General features: G+C 41.7%; 1 protein-coding gene across 1 annotated transcript in view; it reads left to right on the top strand.

Moving 5' to 3' along the window:
• The window catches only part of LOC100747922, a 70,630-nt gene that overhangs the window by 36,681 nt on the left and 12,353 nt on the right, over window positions 1-21,596 (top strand). The window contains exons 2-4 of the mRNA XM_003486914.4: window positions 4,570-4,661; window positions 16,514-16,669; window positions 20,119-20,308. Coding sequence (XP_003486962.1) covers window positions 4,570-4,661; window positions 16,514-16,669; window positions 20,119-20,308 — 438 coding nt within the window. The remainder of the gene's footprint in view (window positions 1-4,569; window positions 4,662-16,513; window positions 16,670-20,118; window positions 20,309-21,596) is intronic.

Raw genomic sequence — 21,596 nt, 5'->3', positions numbered from 1 at the left:
GTCGAATTACCCGACAGTCGAAGACATTCTACTATTCCTACTGGATATTGGAGAGGCGAGACGAGGTCTTTTTCCAAGTACGGTTTACCGAGATTAAATATTTTCGGATTACCGAACGACGAGCCTTCCACGCCACCGTGAACGCAGGTCGATTAAAACCATGAACCATTACTTTGTTATAACACAAATTTAAAATGTCGTAGTGTACGAATTCGTTGATCAACTTAAGTGATTTTCATTGCCGATAATCGTAAAAAAGAAGTTTATCGGCGTCGATAATGATCGCTAGTAAATCACACGATATTTTCACCACCTATAGTGGTTATTGGTAACCAAACAAATCTTCCTCATCGATAACCACCAGCAGTCGAACAGATTTTAATCATATACAGGGTGGTTGGTAACTGGTGGTACAAGCGGAAAGGGGGTGATTCTACGCGAAAAAAGAAGTCGAAAATATAGAATAAAAATGTTTCGTTCGAGGCTTTGTTTTCGAGAGGATCGACTTTGAATTTTCGAATCCTTTTTTCGCGTAGAATCACCCCCTTTCCGCTTGTACCACCAGTTACCAACCACCCTGTATATGATTAAAATCTGTTCGACTGCTGGTGGTTATCGATGAGGAAGATTTGTTTGGTTACCAATAACCACTATAGGTGGTGAAAATATCGTGTGATTTACTAGCGATCATTATCGACGCCGATAAACTTCTTTTTTATCATTTTCTATCATCTTCAATTTCACAATGCTATTAGTAACATTGAAACTATCAATAATATTGATCAAAATATTCGACGATAATCGACAATAACCAAGAAGATAGATCGTCGTCGATAGCGAGAATAGTACTAATCAAAAAATATTTCCATCGCCTGTACTGGTTACCAGCAAGCGAAAAATGTTCTCATCATCAATAATGATTGCTCGTAACTAAAACCGATTTCCATTACCAACAACCAAACAGATTCGAGTCATCTGTAATGGTTATTCGTAATTAGGTGCAATATGAAAAATTGATATCTTCTAGTAATTTCACGTTTCCGAACATTTGCTTAAAGACGCGTTTCGACGATCGGTATTATCGACGATAATATTGACAATAATATTAAGGTTATCGAATTTGAGGTTCTCAACAGAAACCCTCAAAGAGACGCTCTAGACGATCGATATGTTGTAAATACAACGTTGAAGACCTTAAATATTAGCGATAATACCGATCGTCTGCGCGCTCCTTAATGATCACTGCCCTGGATTCATCTTTTACGTAGAAATTTTAAACGAATAACCATTATCTTTGGTGTCCGATTGAAACGTGAAGGTGACGAAGCAGGCAATCGATGTAACGAGGTCCTGTAGAAGCTGGAGTATCATCGATGGAGAAAAATGTGGGTCATCGTGGAATTTTGATTGGCCGTTTAAACCGCGTAGAGTCGTGGCGATGCCGCGAACGGAACCGTCATAAACATGCGCACATGTGCGCTGTTTATGGGAACGAGATTGACGTCAAGGGTGACCAAAGGAAAAAAGGACGGCTCGCAAAAAGATCGGCCAAATGTACGCGCGAACAAGGTCCCTTCGATAGACCGAACGACCAACTTTATCCCTTGACGCAAACGATGCTCAAAGAACTTCCAACTTTCCTCCCCTCCTTTTTTTTTTAGTTTTTCCGCTTAACGCTCGTTTAATCGCGTCCCAGAGGCGTCTTGCGCTATTAGTTGGCAACTAATAACGTTAGCGAACTCGCAACAAATCGTAGTTCGTAAAGTTCACTTGCGCAAACAGTTTTTACAATTTTGCGAGCTGCGAGTTAGGTAACTGATAGGTCGCTTGCCAAAATAAGCAAAACCTTAAATACGCGAAATCGCAGGAAAAGTGTTGCAATTTCCTCCGCGAGCACGATATTATTAGTGCGCTTTATAAATATTTGTAGCAATATATTATTGTGCAAGCTACGGCTTGTATCTTGACTCAATCGATAACAAAATTAATAATATTATTCACGTTCGTATGAAATTTCTCGTATAATTATTTATGACTCGCGTTATCTAGAAGCGTCAAATATGAGAAATATTACCATCGGCTGACATTTAATCCGTACAATTTACTCGCGGAATTTTATCCATTCTATTGATTCTACGGTGCAAGAGGAGATATTAGTATCGGTAATTTGTAACTTCCAAAATTTCACTGATAATTGGTTCGATCGTGCGGGATCTTTTTTTTTGCAAACGTAAAGCGTGCACGTGCACGCAGCAGAGGAGATTAATAATGGAGCAAAACGAGATTTCCACAAATCAGTTAGACATGGCGTAATAAACGTTTTCGCATTAGCGATAATTATATCGTACGTGGACGTTCGGCAGCGGATTGGCCGCATCATTTTGCGAACGCTCGTGTAACGCATCGGCTCGTGACGAATATTAAATTCTGGTGGCACTGGTCTGTCGCAAATATTTCGTGCCGAGGCTGCACCTTGTGACCGTAATTGAATTCATATAACGCGGATTATGGCACGTAATGCTGCCTGAAAATCATCCCGACCGAGAGCTTTGTAACTCGTGCGAGTATTGTAATAACTACGCTTCGTCACGTGCTATAAAATTTTCAATTGCTTATAGATAGCTTCTATTAAAATATATTATGCTATAATATAATATAAATTTCACTAACACTCTTATGTCACGCCTTTATCACGATTATATCGTTGAAGTTTGAAACAAACTTAAAAATATATATAAGGACTGCGAGACATTGCAAACATTCGCTTCGTAGAAATTCGCAAAATATTTGAACAGTCGATTATTTATTACGTTAATAAATTTCGATATTCTATGGGGCTATATTTAACGCTTATTATATATTTGGTGTATGACTATGCATAAATAACTCTCGTCTTCCCTTAAACCCAATTAGAATCCTGATATCGATCAATAACGACAGCCACGTGCCATGAAATTTTCGTCTCATCGTCTATCAACGTGACAGCTGTTTTTAAAGGATTAAAGTAAAACTTATCGAAAGGAAGCAAGCGTTTGATCGCGGAACGAGTACGCGATAGCACATGAACGGCAGCGTAATCGCCAAAAGACGTGACACAATAACAATGAGGTTGCATGGAAAAGAGAGCCTGTAGCGCGTCAACGTCGCAATGATTCATTCGATGCGATTATAGTCTTGTCAGAATTCGCACGATTTGGCCAGCAACGTCGTAACCGGTTTTGATTTCCGGCTAAAACGTCAACAGGAAATTAACGACAAATCGAATGCCGTAACAGTCAGGTGGATAGCTTTAAATCCGTTAGACAATCGGGAAGTAATTATGGCTTTGAATTTGCGTCGCGTCGACCCAATTAGACTAGCCTGAATTAAATGCATTTTCCGATCAATTCGCAATCTACCGTGGAATTCATCGGCCATTGCGATGCGCGCACGGAAGGAGAAGGTAATCGTGAAAGTATAGTACAGAACCGGTTGCAATGGAAACGTAACGAAATTACGTTGATTCGCGTGCGTTCACTGAAATCGTCGGTCTGTAAAACGTACGTATTACAGACGGTACGATACATCTCGTAACTACGAAGCCAGTGAAAAATTTTCAACTATAGAAGCTCCTTAAAAAGCAAATCGATCGACTCCATTTTCTAGAAAATTATTAATTTCACACAGGTACTAGCCATTATCTAGGTGCATACAGTGACGGATAAAGGAAAGTTAGAAAAAATTGATTAAAATTGATAGATGATAAATTTCGTGCTAAAAATTGTTTACTATATCGATAACAGTCGTTTATTCGTTATCTCTTATTAAGTATGATTTTACGAAATTCCGGTGTTTTTCTTATATTTCTTATTTTATACACTTTCTTCTGCCCCTCGCTGTAATTACTATCCAACTCCACGAAAAAGAAATGTTCAGCAAGCTAAGAGCAATTAGTCTCAGCGAATAGACTCAAGTTTCTAGATTTTGTAGCTTATGTCTCTGGACATTCGCATCTTCTGTCATGGAAAAAGCGACACAACGTTTTTGGTTACCCGATAGATTCAACCTTCACGAGAGGATAGACATTTTAGCAATTTCTTTATAAGTGAAAACTTCCAACTAAAGATTCTAACAGCTACTTGTCCATCAGCTGCACCAAGTAGAACAAAAGTATCCATGAATTCTGTCGAGTGGAGGAATGGACAAGGTTGGAACGGTCGATAGTTGGGAAAACGGAGGCAGGAAGCAAAGTTGGTAGCGTTTGTGAAAATTGAACTAGAGTTGGCCCTAGAGGCAGCGAGCTTGCTCATTGTTCGACTGGATGTCAAGGACCTCTCGTTCTCTCTGTCTCTCGATGTAATTAGCATCGAAGCACGGGAAACGCGGACCGCTGTTTGTCGGACGCGTTTCCCGCGGGCAAATTTCGGAACAAGGGCATTCCCGCGGGACTCTTGCCAGCAAACTATAATCCTCTGCTCACCGCACAGAGGGATCGATTTTCCTTTCGAACGCCGCCCGCTCGTTAAAATATGCGCAACAAAGGGAAGAGAATATTTCTCTAACGATTTCCACTGGTCGACTCTGTTGCAGGACCGTCCCCAGATTTCAGCAGGCACACGCTGGTTAGACCGCGAGTCTATCACGGCAGGACCAGGCGGCACATCTCCTCGACCAAAGAGAACGTAAGTTGCATTTCTCGATGCTTCGTCACTCTCTTCTTATATACGCGATATATCTACGTTTATCGTATTTTCTAATACAATATAATAGTATAATTAATCCTTTGTACACTCGGAATCTACCGTGACACGATCCAGCGTTGTTGCATGAGTTTTGCAGACGTATTCAGCTGTCGTTTATTAAATTATCGAACATAAAATTCGCATTCGAAGATATTGTCTCTCTTGTGATTAGCAGATAGTCTCATTAACTTTAAGCATTTTAGAAAAAGATAAAACAGTGGTTGTTTCGATTTCGTTGAAAGAAGACTCATAAATTATTTCAATCTAGAGACAGACTCATTTTTGGGTATTTTAGATCGTTCTTAGTTATCAATTTAACGCGGTCTACAGTACGTTCGAAAAGGATGAGCTTCTTTGGATAATTACTTCTCTGAGCGAGTATTCGCACGACCACGTTTTAAACGTTGACATTGACGTATAGATAACAAGCAGGGACTGTCGTTTTTTAATAACTACACTTTCCATGTACATCGTTCGAGTAATTTAAATCCCAGCCACGTACAATTTCTAAACTAACGACACAATTAAAACAATGTTCGTCGTTCGATTGTTGTTAACAATAGCAACGGTTCCTTACGGCCAAAGCGCAGTATATCGTTCGAATAATTATGAGCGATAATCGCTCGTGTATTTATATCACTTCCTTTTCGATTCTATCACGATCGCGAAGTCGCCTTATCTGCGTTTCTATTACACGCTTTACGCACATTACACACTTATTATCACGTATTGACAACCAGCGTTGTTTCTTCGCTACCTATACAGCAGCTACAAAAAGTATCATAACGATACCATAAATTTTCCAATAAAGAGTTTTTTAAATTCAACATTTCATTTACATGGCGAGAAATTTCTGTAGTCGTACGAAGCACTGCTAAATCGTACAAAGATTTAACCGAATCCGATTAATCGCATTGGTACAAATGCTACGAAAAATACAAGAGCGGGTCGATAGCTTCTGTAGCCACTGTATATTCCCATTTAGAGACACTTGGTTGCAGGAAAAAAGTGGCTCGTCCGCATCGAACCTTACCATGGCGGCGAGATTTCTCGCGAATTATCTTACGCGCGGGGAAGAAGAAAAATCGATGAGTAATTAGCAAACGCTGCGACCGTCTCGGCCACATGTCTGCATTTACGCAGCCGACTTGGAATGCTAGATACGGGCTGCCGCGTCGACGCTGCAACAATTTCGATGCAAATGTCGCGCCGCACTGCGAATACGTAATCCAGAATAGCAGCATTAACTGTGACCTACCTGTCGCACAGAGACGAGAGGTCGCGGCAGAAATTTCATCGATGACACACCAGGGCGAGGATATTCGACCGCGACGAAGCCGAGCCTGGAGCTTCCATCGCGTCGTAAGCTCCATCACGGACTTCGTCACGGTTTTCGTTCGCGCATCGTGTTCGCTTCGAAGCTGTTCCGGAGATGTGTTTTGTGCCGAGCTATTTTTAAGCCGATGAATCCTCTTAACGCGAGATGCGTTGAAAACAAAATAAACGAAGCGGCTCCGTAGTATTTTCGACGCGAGGTAGATGGACGAGGATAGTCTGCGTTTGAAACCGAGCGAAGTATCGTCGAATCCCTATCGAACGACATAAAAATACTTGCAGCTACTAATTATCAGAGTGCAGATATTTGCGTATTTAGGAGAAGTTTGACGGTACAAAGAACGCGTAGAATCCACTTGACAGGCAAAAGTGCGAAGGGTACACGGGAGAAAGGAACGTGAAATTTGAACGTTTCTCAGAGAGGGAAAATTTATTCTTCGGTATAAATACAATGTGGCAACTTTGTATTTTCTCATAGATATCGCGCGAAGATGAAACATTTTATCCTTCGTTTTATTCTGCATCATCCTCAGCTTTTACTTGTAATTTTAGATAATATATGGCACGTTAAACCGTGTGAAATGAAAAATGCCCTGTGCAACTCAATTTCTTATAATTATCGTAAAGCTGGGGAAATTAATGCTATATAACCAGCGGTGAAAAGCACACACGGGAGCATACGGAAATATGTCAAACTCAAAATGCGTTAAAATTCCTCGTTTTTCGTATATAAATCCTTCGTATGTAAAATATTCAAAGCGAACTCTTTACAAGATCAACAGTTTACAATTTATTTAACAATTAAGAATTCATAACGTATCGACGAATTAAACATTTTTGTATCTGCATTTTGTAAATTACAATTACAAAAATACGAATTTCCATAAACACCTACGATCGACCAACGATCGATGCAAATTTTGTGCAAATTTATACTTTTACGAATATACTTAATCACGATAGTAAATCCTCGATAGAAAATTATTTTATCCATCAAATATTATATTACAGAAGACACTGTCCTTTGGATATTTTATCGATGCTTTGGCGTCGTAAAATTTTGCACTATCGAATTTCCAATAAATAATTAAAAATCCACTGCCTGCCAGTGATATTTGAATGCTCGATCACGAACACCGATGCTGATTTTAACGAATACTACGTGATACCGAAATTTGACCTTTCGGACCTGTTACGCGAAAGCTGCTTAATCGGTAGGAAAAAGCTCGTCGCGCGGAAGTTGCAAAACGGTTGGAAGGAGAGAGAACAAAGATAAACCGTGTGGGTATATGGATAGTGAAAGCCAGAGTCGGGTGTCTGGTTGATCGAAACATCCACGTGCACCGCACAGTTCGAGAGTTACAGCGATTCCACGTTACACGCGATTCCGGTGCTTCTCTTCGAGCAAAACGATACGCGCGGCTGCAGGTAAACACAGCCAATAGAAGCGAGAAGCAAAGTTTGTCCGATGTTCGGCCGGAGAGAGAACTACTTGGATGCGCGTGCACGTTGCCTTGCTGTTTGCCACCAGTTTGAAAACATTAGCATAGACAGCCGAGATAAATAAATCGCCCGGTGCTCAAACATGGCACACTCTTAGTCGGTTCCGCTTAATCCTTGTGCGCTATGAATCGGTTTGGAAGGATCGCGAAATGCCACGATCCGATAAAAAAGTAGAAGATACAGTCGTGTAAAAGTAGGCATCGATTTTATCTATGGAGTTTATGAATCCGCGAAACACGAATTTATTCGCTCGTTAAATCTTTATTTGCGCGTTAAAATTTGTTAAACGTAGTAGCTCATACGTTTCTTGTTACGCGTTATCGGCGTCTAGGACAGAAAACGGAACGTTGGGATTATACTAGAATTTTGTTAGCACAGTATACGAAGATGCTGCGGCAGGAAAAATAATTAAAATTCCGAACGCTCGTTGGTCGTCTCGCGATTTCGTTTCCAATACAACGAGTAGACAGTTCTTCTTAATATTACGATTAATGCCGATTTTACGGCCGCGCTATATCCTGTTCATACACAATACGATATAGACAATTGCCATGGGAAAATCGTTGAAACAGTTTCGGACCGTAACGGGAGTACATTTGTAACGGGAGTGGTTGTTTGAAACGGCAGTCGAGAAGGCGAGGTGTTAGGATTACTCGAACGGAATCAAAGTAGCCGAAAGTCGTTTTGCTTTAATTCGATCAGAGAGGGAGAGAGAGTAAGTATAAAAAAGGGGGAAAGAAGCGAAGAAACGCGTAGAAATTGAGAACAAGGAAACAATCGTAGAACGCGTATAGTGGCCGAGGCATTAGAAGAATCGCTTCGTTGCCTAATGCTACAGATACTAAAGTAACAGCGATCTCGCGGCGTCAACGAAGTAAGGCAATTGACCTCGTTTCTCGTTATCACGGGGAAGAATGAACGCTATCAGCGCGTCTGTCCGCCGCGACGAATCTAATTTCCTGCTACGTAGGGTCGCTTACCATACGTCGCAACTCGCAGCTGATCTCTTCGCGCCAGCATCATTCGATTCACTGATTACGCGCGATCTCGATTTTCCAATGTGTTCCCTGGAGAAAACGATCGGATGCGCGAGACTAATTCGCAACGGCTTGTTGATTATGTGGCCCAGCGTAACAGAGAAACCCGATGACTATTTCTATTCCGCTTTCACCGTGGCAATTTCGTTTTAATGCTTTCGATAATGAAGCTATTGATATTCGTGGTAACGTTTATTAGGCTGTCCGAAAAGTGTCTTTCTTCCACAGACACGTCTTTTACAACAACGCATCATTATACAAACACGAAACCTAATCTGTCGAACGTTGCGATCTTTAGTTCGATGGAACAAAACGGACCATACGTAATTCGATAAAATAATATAAAATGGAAAATGTCGTGCGGTCGTTATTTCCTTCTAAAACGAAAGAAACTTTTCGGACGACCTAATATTTTCTGTCAGAAGTTGAAGATCACACTCGTTTCGTGTATTTGACACCGAAAAAGTAGAAAACCCATAGCACGACTATATCTTTATTTTCCAAATTTATTGCCCGTATTTTGCTAATTTCATAAGACTATCGAGGCATCGATACGTATTCCTATAAAAGATTTATATCTGTTGCCTTAACAAAGAGAGGCGGATGTATTGGGGAATTATCGTCGCCAACTCCGTGGTCGTTGCAAATTGCAGCAAAAATTGTTTTTCGATAGAAAATTCTTCGATAAACTCTTCGACTGTTTTCGCACTCTTTATCGTTTTAACTGTGCGCATGGATCGACCGAATTTTTAATTCGATCGAACAGAGTTTGAAGCATTTTTTATTATTTAATTTCTCTTATCGCTGTAATCCGATAAGTTGATTGTCGCGCCGCGTTTACTGTTGCTAAATACAAAGTATTGCTAGGATAAAAAGCAACGCAAAGATAGTAGGCGATCGAAGGAAATTTCCGGTCGAACGTAATATACAAAAACGTATTCATAGCCATAGAATGGAGGACGCTCTTCGGTTAACTGTCGGTGAATTCTGTTGGTTTATCGAGCTTCGATGATCTCATCGGCGATGCAACATGCCAAGAAGAAAGGCGAAAGAGAGAGGCAAACAGAGGTAAAGGGAGATCGTGTATATACTTAGATTCCCTTTATGCGGTTCGTGAGTTTGCAACCGCAAAGGAAAATAGAGTAGTTGCTGTGCCGTAGCATGTACACTGAAAGCAGCTGAACTCTTCGACTAAAAAGTGCATCGATAGGGGAAATTCGCCGTGCTGATCTCGTACGAATCGCGATCATCGATCTAGATTATCTGGAAAATCCTTTCAATTTTTCGAATAGCGCGCACAATACATACGTATCGAATACTTTCGTAAAGTTAAAGACCCATTGGCAAGCTAAGGCAATCCAAGGGCATTTGCTTCGATGCATTTATACGGAACCATTTTCGTTGGCAAGCTAAACTAGTCCAATCGCTTGAAAAATTGATTCTCTACAAATATATGCAAGCGTTTTCACCGAAGCCAAGTTCAAGTGCCTCGAAGGTCCATTTAGCTTGGCCTAGCGCGAGATTGCCTCGTGAACAATTTTTCGTAGACCTTAGGCGCATCGTGCAGCACCAGGTCCTCGGGGAGGTCTGCCGCCTCCTTCTGAACATCCTTTTCTCGCCTGCTATCACGAACGAAAGAACTCCGCTCCCAATCAGCTGTATATCGTAAAATCGACGGTGCGATTTTTCAAACAGATAGAAAGGGTCTGTGTGTCAAGAACTTTTACGATTTACCGTGGCGCAGCTTGGATTAGCTTAGTCTCGCTGAATCTCCAGCTTAATCCACTACACACGCGTCAGGGTATTTTCTTTATGGATTTATCTGAACTACACACACAGACCGTGATACTCACGAACAAGGGTGTCTATGTTCATCCGTCCTAAACGAATAACGATAAACTGGTTCGAAGTTATCTCTACGGTCATGGTTTATAGTTATCGATGATTACGAGTCATTGTATCGTAAATGCAAACAACTCGTTGGCAAAACCTCTTCGCGCGATAATTATCTGCCACCATGTAACAACCAGAGGAACAGGTTCGCCTGCAGCGGAACCGGCGAACTATCGGGTAGCTTGCAACTGCGATAAAGAAAAGTGTGGAAAGTGGCCGACTGAAAAACCGAGAACGTTTGCTAGAGCACAATGGAAATTTCTTTGTGGATTACGTTAATCATTAGCGGAAGCGTAGAGCGGTCCCTTTGCCTCGGTCTCAGGGGCCTCTAGGACACGGAAACGCCAGTTCCTTCATCCTCTATGTTCTTCTAACCGTCGACCTAGTCGCCGAGGCGAGATTAAAAGATGCCTTTCATCCTATACAGCACCTACAAAGAGCCCCTCTGTACGTTACGTACATTGTGCACGCTCGCTACGAGCTCGTTAACCAACCGAATTTCCAAGAAACCCGTCAGTTCGAATAATTAACGCGTCTTTCGCGTGGCTTATCGCCGTAACAATTAGCAAGCGCCAGCCACGATTCACCTTCGAATTATTTTCGTTAATCCTAACGTTAACCCTCCTCTCTAATTCTTCTCTCGCGTTTAACCACTACGGTAACCGCATTCGGGATTGCCCACGCTAATTGCAATTCCTCTCGCCACCAGGTGTTTATTTCAAAATTAACGCGATAAATCCGCTTTCGTTATGGCGTGCTTCCTGCCATCGCGGTATCGAATAACGCGCGTTAATATCCACATTTTTCAGTGGTACAATGAAAAATCGTATATTTCGGATTCCCGGGTTTTGTATCTGTATTTCAGTTCGCTTGTTTAGGCCAGGCCTGAGAAAAGAATTGAAAGGTTCGCGAAGAAACCGAGGAAAAAGTAACGTACTGATATAAACGCGATTGAAATTCGAAGAATCGCAAGCAACGACGTCCAATCGTCGTGAAAATGTTGGAAAGTAATCTGATTAGAATTTATCGTCATTCGTTGACGATTTTCGAGACTAACGTTCTTCTTCGTTTTTCTGTTTGTTTAAGCTAGCTTGTTAAACGACAAAGCCTCGATCTTAAATATAAATCATCATGGTCATATATGACCGGCCACGGTTTCTCCTGTGACGCAACGGTGGTCATTGGTGACCCGAGCGCTTGAACTTTTTAGAATTATAAAAATTGTATGAAAATTGACGGTTAGGGCATTTTGAACGTAACCGATAAATAGAAGATACTTTGAAATAAAAAGTGCCCCATTGAACGATTAAATATTTTTATCAGAACATCGATAAAAAAAAAATGAGAACAAGTCTTGCATCTAACGGTGCACTGTGTTAAAACACTTTAAACATAAATGTAGCTCGTCGATACGATCTGCACGATAGGTGGTCACCTTTTTGGTCCGATTCTTTGCAATTTTTGATCCTACCTGTTTAACATTTTTTTTATACCACTCTCTGAAAAATTTTCGTGCCAGATACGTTTGCCCTTCTTTCTTCTGCATTTCGTGTCGCAATCTTTGTCGAATAAGTAGTGGCAGTCAAAGTCTTAAATTATTGCATTACGATTAAGGCGCACAGTTCGACGTTTCACGCGTTTCTAGATTACGTTCAGCCTTAGTTTTCAATTAGGCTCGGCTCTTCGTGAATTTCTAAATAATAGTTACGAAACTGTTGGAATACTTGCGGTGCAAATATAGCTTCATAACGTAATAAACGTAAAATACGTGCATGAAACGGAATCGATGGAAGTTTTTGCCTTCTAAAGGTTCACTGTCGATAAAGCAAGTCGCACGATAAAGTAACGAGATATTTTTCCTCGAGCTTAGTTCCAGACGATCGATAAACAGATAAAGACTATTGGTTAACGCTTGCACCACGGTAATCGAAGAAACGAGACATCGCGCGATTAAAATCACACAGCGAGTCATTAACGTGTTTCAATGACCACACGCTGACTCTGCAAATTACACTGTGCACTATCGCAGTTACGATCGTTATACTCTATTTGAAAAACGTTACACAGCCAACGATTAAAGAAGGTTATACAGAAATTACGTAACAGGAAATTAAGAAGAATTTACGCATCGATAGATAGAATTTGCGCGAAAGTCAACTTGTTGGTTTGGCAGTTGAACGCCGGATAGTTGAAAGAAGAATCTCGTGGAACCACGTCCTTTGAGGTGGAAACGCTGGAAACAATGGGACGGAACGGCGCTCCTCGTGGCAAAAATACTTTGGCAAAAGGATCGGTCACGAGACCTTCCGTGTTCCCGGCTCGTTTCCTGCAAAACGAGAACGCAATCAAGGACAGCGTTATGGAGGACATTTCGTGGAAACACAGTTCCATGACAATAGTTGGGTGGGCGCGGTGGACGAGACGCGAGGATCAATTTTACGAGAATCTCCACGAAATCTCTCTCTTTAACCAGCCTTTGCGATTTCTCCCTAGGGACTCCTTTTTCCTGCTCCAATAATACAAGTTACCAAGAGGGTTCCCCTTGGTAATTTCCAAAGAGCTATTTCGTTTCTTTCTTTCAAAATTTTTGCTGTATGAAATATCGTGCCAAATATTTTCACGATCTTCCACTTTCTCACAGGAACACCTTTCTCTACCCCAATAATATGTAATAATATGTGCTACCAAGGGAACACGCTCCGATGGTTTCGACAAATCGAACTCCTTTCTTTTTCAAGTTCTTTAAGTATTTTAAGTACTAGAATATCACACTTACTCTTTACGATTTTTTAGCTTCCTACTTTCCGCTTGTTCAAAATTCCTTTGATATTGTTTCGACGCTACGCGATGTCTGCAGATCGTGTTTGGTTTATACACACGCACATGCGTTAACTTCCGTAAGTGCCTGTGTATAGTCACGTATATTCGAGTACATCGAAGAACATAGAAAATGTTCGTCTTTCTATCGAGTTGGCAACTAAGTGATTGCGGATTTCGTCGTTAGGTGGTATCGACAAAATCCGCGATCGCTTGGTTGCCAAGCCGATATTTCCGCAATAAACCAGCCGTGCGAATATTTTCGTCTCTCGCGCTGCCTTTTTCTTCTTCAGATTTCGTTACATATTCCGCTTTAAAGTTACGTTATTCAAACTCTAGCGGCTCGAATTCGAACAAATCGGCCAACCTGAATGAGGCATAGCCGCGTAAAGAGATATCGAGAAAATCGATCCGAGCATTGTTAGTTTTACTTGCTAATGGACCGGTTAAAAACGACCTGCGCCGGCGAGAATCGTGGAAAAGGCCTGACCCGTTTGCACATTAGTTTCTCGATATCGACAGGTAACGAGCACGGGTCATGGCGGTAGAGCAATTGGAATATCGAGAAATGTTTCCCAGATTGGCAATCGGCCAGGTATGGATTGCTAACTGTCCAACGACGATGATAGAATCCACGCCGGTAGAATTCCGTGGATCATCTATCTTCGATCCAGGCTGCATCCTCCGACCGTGCCCGGAATATCTGAAACGTAGCCTGACCTGGGAAAGGGTTTTCATTGCACGCCATGTTGCAAAAAAGAGCACACAAAAACGAGGATTAAAATAGAGAGAAAAATGTAAGAAATTATTTTCGGACCTTTTTCATTTTTCGACTTTTCCAAGCATCGATTATGATTATCCGAGTTGTCTTGTTTTTTAAATTCGGGTTCAAAGCATGTCTCCTTAACGCGTTCTTCAATACCATCAAGTCTGCTAACAAGCTGATTTATCCAACATCGTGTTCAAGATCGGTTCGATATAACACGTATTGAAGTATGTAACACCTGTATTTGCGGATAATTTATTCCCGAACATAAATCTACTATTCCACTTTAATAGAACAAAATGATTTCTTACATCCATGCGTATATACATTGTATACGGTGCATGCTTTCCCACCGTTTTAGCTTCCTAATTTAAGACCTTTTCGCGTCGCTCGCAGCATCTTCGTTCGTCGTGGCATTCACATTTTGTTTATCAAAATTGTTCATATTCGTCGTAATACCTTGGAAAATATTGAAATGTAAATATAAACGTTCGTTCGTTGTATCCTCATTGTATTTTCCGCGATATCGATCCTCGTAATCGTGGCATTGCTTATTTCCGAAGCACGTGCGCTATATCAAATATCATATCTAAATATTCCTTCGCAATCACCAAGCGAAACAAACAAAAGTAATTTATCTCGTTTTTCTTGCCACCTCTTTTTTAAATCGTTTTGATTTTCGTAACACTACTTCCGTTCCATCAGCATGTCAACAATGATAATGCGCGTGTCTTCGATACGAAGATAGGATATTTCCTGTTCGTGGAAAAGTGAGCTGTCACGCATTTCCTATGAATTAAACATAGGATGGGATTCGAGCGAGGCACGGTGCAAACAAGATTCGTAAATTCATTTGCCTAGTCGACGCGCGCGTAAACACTCGCCGGAAAAAGCTCGACGCGCCTAACCCCGTCCCAGTCGACTTCCAGCCCCGTCGCTGCGGAGAATATAAATTTTTTTAACCGGTCGACTTTTCGCCCCACCTTCAACCGCGAATCGGTCACAAAAAAGAAAGAAAGAAAAAAAAAAGAAAGTTCGAGCATGCAACGGAGATCCGACATTTGACGCTCGTGAATAAAAATCAATTTTCAGTCAGCCGAAGGTCAATTGCGGAGTTACGTCGCGTTAAAAGCGTAGGATATTTAGATATTGAAGCTTGACAATTTCTGTCATCTCTATTTCGATGAACAAAATTCAACACGAGAAGAGCGATCCTTTTATTAGGTTGTTCGAAAAGTGTCTTTCTTTCACAGACACGTCTTTTACAACGATGCATCTTTATACAGACATTGTTTTTTCTTTTTCATTTCGTAGACTTTGTACAATCAATTCTCATTGAGAATTGTAAGTAAATTATTTTGGCGTGGTACTGTAACTTGGATTATAAGAGTTTATAGTATGTTTGATTCTAGTTGAATCTAATGCTTAGATCTAAAGGGTATTGGTCTTTTTAGTCTGCGGATCCGATCCGTCGTGTCGAGTAATTGGGTAACTAATGGGTTTTCGTGGTTGTTAACTCTTGTATTATATCTGTTACTGAATTTGCATATTTCTTCTTTAACCGTGGGTATCTTAAGGTCGCGATATATTGTTTCATCGCTAACATACCAAGGTGCATCTTAGACTTTTTGATTGGTTTATACAAACGCGAAACCTAATCTGTCGAACGTTGTGATCTTTATTTTGATAAAACAGAATGGATCATACGTAATTCGATAAAATAATACAAAACGTAAAATGTTGCGTATCCACTGTTTCCTTATAAAACGAAAGAAACTTTTCGGACGACCTAATACTACTCGAAAATCCCATTATCCGCGTATTTTTGCCTGCTCGTTAGATCGGATATACGAGGCTCTATGCTCTATTCTCGCGTGCCAAGAGCGGAAGTTTCACGGTTTGAAAAAATTGCCTAAATCAGCATCAATTACGCGAACTGTTTCCGTTGCGTACAAATATAAATAACGGAAAATGTTAATAGCAAGAAAGAGTAATTTATGCAAGATGTGGCGAATCGCGCTCTTTGTTGTATAGGCCGGGGAAATCTGGCTTTTAGAAAGCAAAGTGGCGCGTGCAACGTCGAAATAATAGCTTTTTATCGTCGGATCGTTGAATCTAGAGATCGTTAACGGGGGAAAGTATTTTCCGGCTAGGTAAACCGGTCGGTCAGCGATCGAAGCTAATTGGCCCGTTGGCTCGGTTTTCCGGCGGATTCCATTTCCACGCGATCGCGATGTGTTTCTTCTTTTATCTCGATCCCGGTAGCTCTCGACGTCGTGCCGCGCAACAGGTGCATAATGTCGAACTTTGAAGCGATTATAATGCGTTCGAATACCGATTCGAAGAAGTTTTATCGCGTGTTCGCGCGGAAACGCGCGGTTTCGCGATAGGAAAATGCGCACCGCCATTACGCTAACTCGTCCTTGCCGCTTTGCTTCCAGGATATCGAACACGCTGACGTGCTGACGGTGGCTTTCGAGCTAGACGGTGTGCAACGTGTCCTAGACCTGAGATTGAACACCGATCTAGTACCGGTTGGATATCAGCAGCGTCATCAGCATCGAGGCACGTACGTGGTGCACACACCCTCGAAAGTGGTAAGTGTAGTTCTCCTATGTTTCACGCTTTTCTATACAGTCGTAGATCATCGTAGCTCCACCGAACACTTTTAATGTCTTCCAGTTTTTTTCTTTTTTTATTCTTTGTTTTTATTATTAAACTCGAGAGGCGTGAAATATAATAATGGAGTTCGTCTAATTGCTGCGTTGATTCGTGTTCCTTTTCTTTGCCTTCCACTTCAGCATCTGTATCTTTGCAATTTGCTTCGTGTACACTACCGTGTCATATATTTCGCGTTCCCATTATTTCGCTAAACATTCCCAATTCTTATCTCGAAATCGGTTAACGCGGTGCTCGAGGATAATTGCACGGCTGATGTTATCAGGCTGCAGATACTCCCGACAATATCTAAGCCAGGTGAATCGTCCGAACCACAGGGAACATATATAGTATCCTTGGATATTATATAATGATAATTATAATAAGTCGAATAAATATCATAGATCGGATAAAATAAATCGGACGAATCGAGTAATTGCTATATACAAGTAATAACTTTTGGACAACTGAAAACAATTTGCGATATACGTGACATGGTAAAACTAAGCAGAATCTCGAGAAGTGTCCCGTTGGAGCTCGCGAATCACAGATTGAGCGTCCATTCATCCGCAAAAAGTAGTTTCTGTCGAATGGAAAGCAGACACGATTAATCGGCTCTTCGATACGTTGAATCAGCTCGAGAGGATTCGAAGAGATAATCAAGAGCGAACTATGTACAACCGAATTTCAAGGAACGTTGCTGGAAACGAGATCGTTGGCCAAGTATACAGGTGCAAAGAATGTTGGAATCGATAACGCTGACTCACTGTCCAACCATACGGGACGCCCTGCTATAGACGGACACGGTTTCGAGAGTATCGATCACTCTTAAATAACGTTGACGAGTAGCGTGCACAACGTAAGCGAAGCCGAACGTTGCTCACGCTTGTTCTTTCTTTAAACATTAAACATTTAACCGATTTTCACGACGGAGCTGTTTACTCGACAATCGCGTTCGTTTAGGGACAACTCGTGGACGATGCTATATTTTACGATGTTTCCATATGAAATCAACCTTTTCGTTGTTTATCGGTGAAGCGCGTATTTCTATGGAAATTTATATTTTTATGGGCGCAATAAAAGAGATAGAAGTTAAAGATTCGCTTTACTTATTAGAAATCGCAACGAATATTCCGCTGTAGGTATGCGATATAGTTTTGTCGTGTATCGTATGCATTTTGGCTTCTTCGGATTTTGCACGAATGCGTAGAAATCTACGGTTCATCCGTCGGCCTTTGATACGATCGATCTCGTCGACGAACATCCACCGTGGCCATTGCCTGAGTGTAAAAAGCGTTTGTCGAAAATAGGATATTTCGTTAGAAAGATCGATTAAAATCGTTTGGTTGCTTTTATGACGGTTTCTGGCGCGCAAACAGCGCATTACCAAAAATCGTAAAAAGGAAGGAACGTTTTCTCGAGGTAAGTTTTCCTATTCGTTCATTTCGAAGAGAGCCGTAACTCTGCCAGTTCCGTTAGGATCGCGTTCGCCTCGTGAATCACGCGAGGAAAATAACGGCCTTTCCTCGATATACGATGCGCGGAAAGGAAGAAAAATGGCTGTCGACATTTTTTAACGATTCAAACACCCGACATTGATATAAATTTTTTACCGTGTCACGTTATTTACGGTTAATGAACGAGAATAAAACATCGGTCGGCCGCGTATCGTCGAGTTCGTTGCGCTCCGTGTTTTCGTCCGTTCCACGTTTTATGCAATTGAATAAATGAATTGGCACGTCCAGTTGCCTCTGTCTCTATCTTTCTCTCTCTTGCACTCTATGGTTTTATTTGCCCTCGCAGTCGCGGCCAAACGGACGAGCTAATTTCGGTCGTTTAAATGGGGGAAATTCTGCGAATTCAACTAGTTAGAACGCTCTTCAGAGGTTTCGCACTCGAAACATCGGTAATTATAGCCCTTTGTTCTTGTCTCGCTTCTCCACCCCCTCTCGCGTTGCAAAAAGAAACTTTGGTGAAATTACGTTTGCACTGGATAAAATTTCGCTTTTCAGAAATCCAGGCTTTCCCTCGAGAGAGGAGACGCGGGTCAACCTACGCTACTCTACGTAAGAATCTAGAGGCTTTGATCGATTTTTAGCAATAGTACACCCGCCTCTCAATTTACGCGCAGTACCACGTGGATTCGTTTTACGCGAATGAAAATCGTGTAAATAACGTCCATCAACGCGAAAGAAAAGATAGCGCAACGTAATGTACCTTTATCCTTATCGCATACAGCACTGACGCGACTAGCCGCGTAAATTAAGATCGCGCGTAAAAACTGCCGCGTAAAGAAAAGACCGGCGTGAATGAAGCGCCGTGTAAATTAAAGGGCCAGCGTACGTGTATTTCCGATGTGTACGAGCGAAGGATAAATTGTTATTTGGAAGCCACACCTGCGGTCTTTGTATTGTGAAATCAGCAGCGTACCATGAACCTAAATCGTCTCTTAAAAAACGTAGCGACGATATATTTGACTATTTGTTATATCCAGTACCACGTTCACAGCAGATGTATATTAAGTACATTTAAATATCACCGATCGTGCGGACGCTTCTTAATCCGACTTACGATAGAATGAAAAGAATGAAAAAATCCGAGAATAAAGAGTTTATCGAGTGAGAAAATAATTCTCTGGCCTGGCAGTCGCGCACGCCAGTTTTATTATTCCATGTGGATTTTCAAAAACCAATTAACGCTGTTATTCGTAGCTGCGACGATTATAAAAAGTAAAATCATCGCAATTACATTATCTGCGCTATTTTGTAATCGAAATACGACTGGTCGGAAATAGGCAAACATCCGGATGCCTTTGCACGGTAACAGCTCGATAATTTCACGATAATCGCCCGATAAATCACTTTTCCGCGAGAGGCATGTTCTTGCCGATGACGCTTGCTCTTGGAATCGCGCGCGCGGCGAATTCCTGTTTGGAAAGTGGAGATACAAAAGGAAAAGGAAAAAATGGCTGGTCCAATGGGAATCTGGGCCAACTATATTTGTACCGGTCGGACGCACGGCTGAACACTGCACGTCCGGGATATTCGTCCGGACCGACGAATGAGAATCCTTCTTAGGCGGCGGTCTAACTTTTCGCCTTTACTTCCTGCATCGCTAAAATGTAACGCCCGCGTCGACTTCCATCCCTTTCTTCATCCCCTTTCCAGTCCCAGCCTCTTGCCCGTCGTCGTTGACAAAACTTCGACTGAAATTCTTATCCGTTCGCATTTGCATCGCAGATCTTTTTATCGCGACGATCCTTTGCAAACGGTAGCCGGAAGTTGCCAGCTAACTCTAGGCCGTTCGTGTCAATTCCATAATTTGAACAGTCGCGGACGATCGACGAGGGCCAACACTAACGAAATCGACGTTCCATTGAAATTCGCAGGAACTATGCCACTATCAAGGTAGCGTTCGTGACGTTCCTGGTTCTTGGGTAGCGGTGTCTACGTGCAGAGGGCTGCGTGGTGTCGTTTTCGATGGCGAGAACCTGCATCACATCCACCCGGAACAAGAATCCTTGGACTCGCAGCATTACGTCTACAAGCACAGCGATCTGGTTGCCAATCATACTTGTGGTAATTATCGCGATCTTAATGCAATTTTAATGGTAGACGAAAATGATGGATGGTAGGCGAATTATGAAATCCATGCCCATTATGTACATTCCCGTCCGCAAGTATTAAGACACTTCTAGAGAAAAGAGGACAAACCTGGCAAACTATTAGGGATGCGTGTACGTATATAAACGTACACACACACACATATATATGCTACCGCACGTGTATAAGTATTTGCACGTTCTCAAATAATAGCAAATGTTTAAAGCTCACTTCGAATAAAGCTGTCTATAGTCTAACCATCGCCTCTGGTCTTACCTCAGGCAACGATACGTAGTTGGTCAATAATGCCAAAAACAGTAGTTGACGTTAATTACTTTAAACAAAGAAGCTATAATCGAAGGTGGATGAAAGTGGCTCGTACGGAAACGCCTTAAAGTTAAACGACTCGAAGCGTCTATCCAGTGTTAAAAGATCGTAGAATGTTTGGAACGTGTATTTCCAATCACGCTCCAAAAGTTTATAAAGGTTTTTCTAAATTAATAATAAATTTCATAAATCAATTTCAGCTATTTATCAGAGATAACTATGGAATATTCTATCGGCGCAGGTACGTCCCCCGTCTCAGTTTCAATTTAGCTAAACATTTGATCCTAGTTTGGGCAAGAAACAGAGACTTGACGATAGAAAAACATTCTTCTATCGTAACGTCGAAGATGTAAGAGAAACGTGAACGCTTTGATCGAGTTCCACCAAGTGTACAAATACTTATGCACGGTAGTGTACGTGTACGTACACATACGTCACCGAACAGACAACATGTTGGACATTTCGGTTCTACGTAACACTCGTTCGGAGTAAAAAGGTTCTTCCCAACCGTTTTAAAATCCGAGACGTCGATATTACGACACTTTCCAAGTCCCCTGGTTTAAGCCTGTTCACCATATATTTCCGCTCGTCGCTGATCAACGACAATGAATCTTGCGAGAATTTCGCGAATTCGTAACACGGATATCTTAAACTTCCTCTATACCATATCCTCGTATCCTTCGATGCTTGTCCTTCCTAGCTCTCGATAGGAAGTCTCATGGATGATGAGACCGGTTCGATCTAGACCTACGTCAGCCTGGTTCGTTGCAGCGCACGCGCTCCTTTCCTGGCCTGGAGGACCTGTCTCGCTAAGACTGGTCTCTCCTTAACTGTCTTAACGAATGTAGGAGCAAGATTCTGCCGGCTCCCTCCTCTCTTTGTCCTTAACTTTACCGAGAATCCGACCGAGACGATGATCTTAGTTTTTTGTTCGGTA

Source organism: Bombus impatiens, unplaced genomic scaffold, assembly GCF_000188095.3.
Source record: "Bombus impatiens unplaced genomic scaffold, BIMP_2.2 scf_0135, whole genome shotgun sequence".
NCBI lineage: Eukaryota > Metazoa > Arthropoda > Insecta > Hymenoptera > Apidae > Bombus > Bombus impatiens.
The sequence above is the reverse complement of the archived record's forward strand: the minus strand, read 5'-3'. Positions and strand labels throughout refer to the sequence as shown.